This window comes from Aplysia californica, unplaced genomic scaffold (genome assembly GCF_000002075.1).
Source record: "Aplysia californica isolate F4 #8 unplaced genomic scaffold, AplCal3.0 scaffold00641, whole genome shotgun sequence".
NCBI classification, from domain to species: domain Eukaryota; kingdom Metazoa; phylum Mollusca; class Gastropoda; order Aplysiida; family Aplysiidae; genus Aplysia; species Aplysia californica.
This window is the reverse complement of record NW_004797911.1, coordinates 469,767-471,711: the sequence shown is the minus strand read 5'-3', so window position 1 is coordinate 471,711 and position 1,945 is coordinate 469,767. Positions and strand designations below refer to the sequence as shown.

Genomic DNA, 1,945 nt, shown 5'->3' with positions numbered 1-1,945 from the left:
GGCGGTGAGGACAGGGGCGATAACGCCGCCGCCAGCGGTAGGGGCGATGTGGGCGAGAGCGGGGCCGGGGGAGGAGCCAACAGGCAGGAGGCGTCCTCATGGGAGACAGTGACTGGGGCGTCCTCCTTGGTGGCCTGCTTCCTGCCCAGGCTCGAGGTCTTCGGGGAAGTCAGTGACTTGCCCTCTTTCTCCTCTTTCTTCACCGCGGGGATGGTACCTAGAATTAAAAAGAAAATGACAGGTACTTAGAATTTCAGAATTCTTACCTCTTTTTCTTGGTTTGTTTGTTTTTTGTTGTTTTTGTTTATTTTAATGTTTTGTTTTGTTTTGGGAGGGGGGGGGGGGCTATTTAAAGCATGGTTTAAAGTTGAATTTGTTGCCCAATACACATTATCATTGAACCTGCTCTAACGGCCACCTTTCCAAGACAATCAAATGTACAAACGAGTACGTTCCTATAAATGTATACTATACATGTATATATACAGGTATTGTATTGACACTGTCTTAGACAAACGCATGTCTAAAACATTCAATATTTTTCTCTCGACAATGGGTGAGTAGCCATCTTCGACTATTTCGACAGTATTTCACGTTGAACTGCGAGGGGAGTTCTTTATTGAAAATACTGGAATCAATGTTCGACGTTTAAAAAAAATGAAATAACTATATCTGAAAGGGCGCGTTCACCATGTCATAAAATTTATTTAAAAAACAGTCGTTTCTCCAGTTTTGACCTGGTTTTGAATTTGCCTAGCTCGAGATGTTCCAGTGGCAGTTAACAGCGATAATGAGGCAACCAAAGCAACACGCCAATGCGTCATAAAGTTATAAGGCAACCCGGAAGGCAGAGTTGCAAATCTCTGTCATGTTGGTCTACTTTTGCAAATTGATATGACGATGAATCTTCCTGTGCCAGACAGACAGCGCATACGCTCAGGCGCGTGCGCGAGCGTGTGAGTGCACTTTACATTGGAGTAAAGAGGGCGAGAAAAGTATAAACACATAGCAACAGTCAAGTACTGAGGGTAAAGCTGGGATAGTCGGATAGAAACAATTAAGGTAAAGAACAAAAGTAAGCACCCTCCAACCACCCCAGTTTGGGTGCGTTTGTGTGTGTTCGAATGTGTGTTTGTGCTTTTGTGGACGGGGGTGTGTGTGTGTATGTGTGTGAGGGGGGGGAAGGAGGGGGGGAGAAGATAGAAAGAGAGAGAACGAGAGAGAGGAGACAGAGCGAGAGAGAGAGGAGAGAGAAACGGTAAAAAGTCAAAAGCATAAAAAGAAGCAAACGATGCCAGCCAGACAGACCGCTCGCAAATTATTATTTTTTTAATGTTTTTTTAGAGAGATTTGTTTTTTCACGATGTAGAAATACATAGGATACACTTACTTTTTGAGTCCTCGGAGCCATAATGTGAACTTTGCAGCTTCTCCTGTGGAGATAAAAAGAGGGCGCATAAAAATGAGATATTCAGGGGCACAATAAAGTACGTTGGGCTTTTGTTGTTGTTGTCGTGAGGTAAGGCGTTACAAACAGAAAGGTAATGATCGTTCTTTAAACACAAAGATCCTCTATAATTAGTTGCTTGGGGACAAAAAGCTGACAGTGCCAGAAAACGAGACAGACAGGTAATTGAAACACCCGTCTCTTAAAAAGAACTGCGTCAAGTCTTTGTTTTAATAGAAGTTTTACGGCGCTCGCAGCTGCATAAGGTCATAAGAGCGCCAGAAGGTTAAAAAGGTGTTACAAGTACAAGAGAGTAACGAACAAAAACGTAGAAGGGGAGATAAGGAAGATATATGTTTCATAAAAAAGAAGAAGCAAACCACACCAGAGCACCCCCAACCACCCACAGACAGGTAATTGAAACACTTGTCTCTTAAAAAAGAACTACGTCAGGCCGTAAAGGGATGTACAGTTAAAACCCTGTAATTATTTGCGCCC

General features: G+C 43.3%; 1 protein-coding gene across 1 annotated transcript in view; it reads right to left on the bottom strand.

Annotated features, from left to right (window-relative positions):
• Positions 1-3: 3 nt before the first annotated feature.
• LOC101851983 overlaps positions 4-1,945 on the bottom strand; it is a gene marked incomplete at both ends in the record, with an annotated part of 18,546 nt that continues 16,604 nt past the window's right edge. Inside the window, 2 exon segments of the mRNA XM_013087807.1 lie at positions 4-217; positions 1,391-1,433. Coding sequence (XP_012943261.1) covers positions 4-217; positions 1,391-1,433 — 257 coding nt within the window.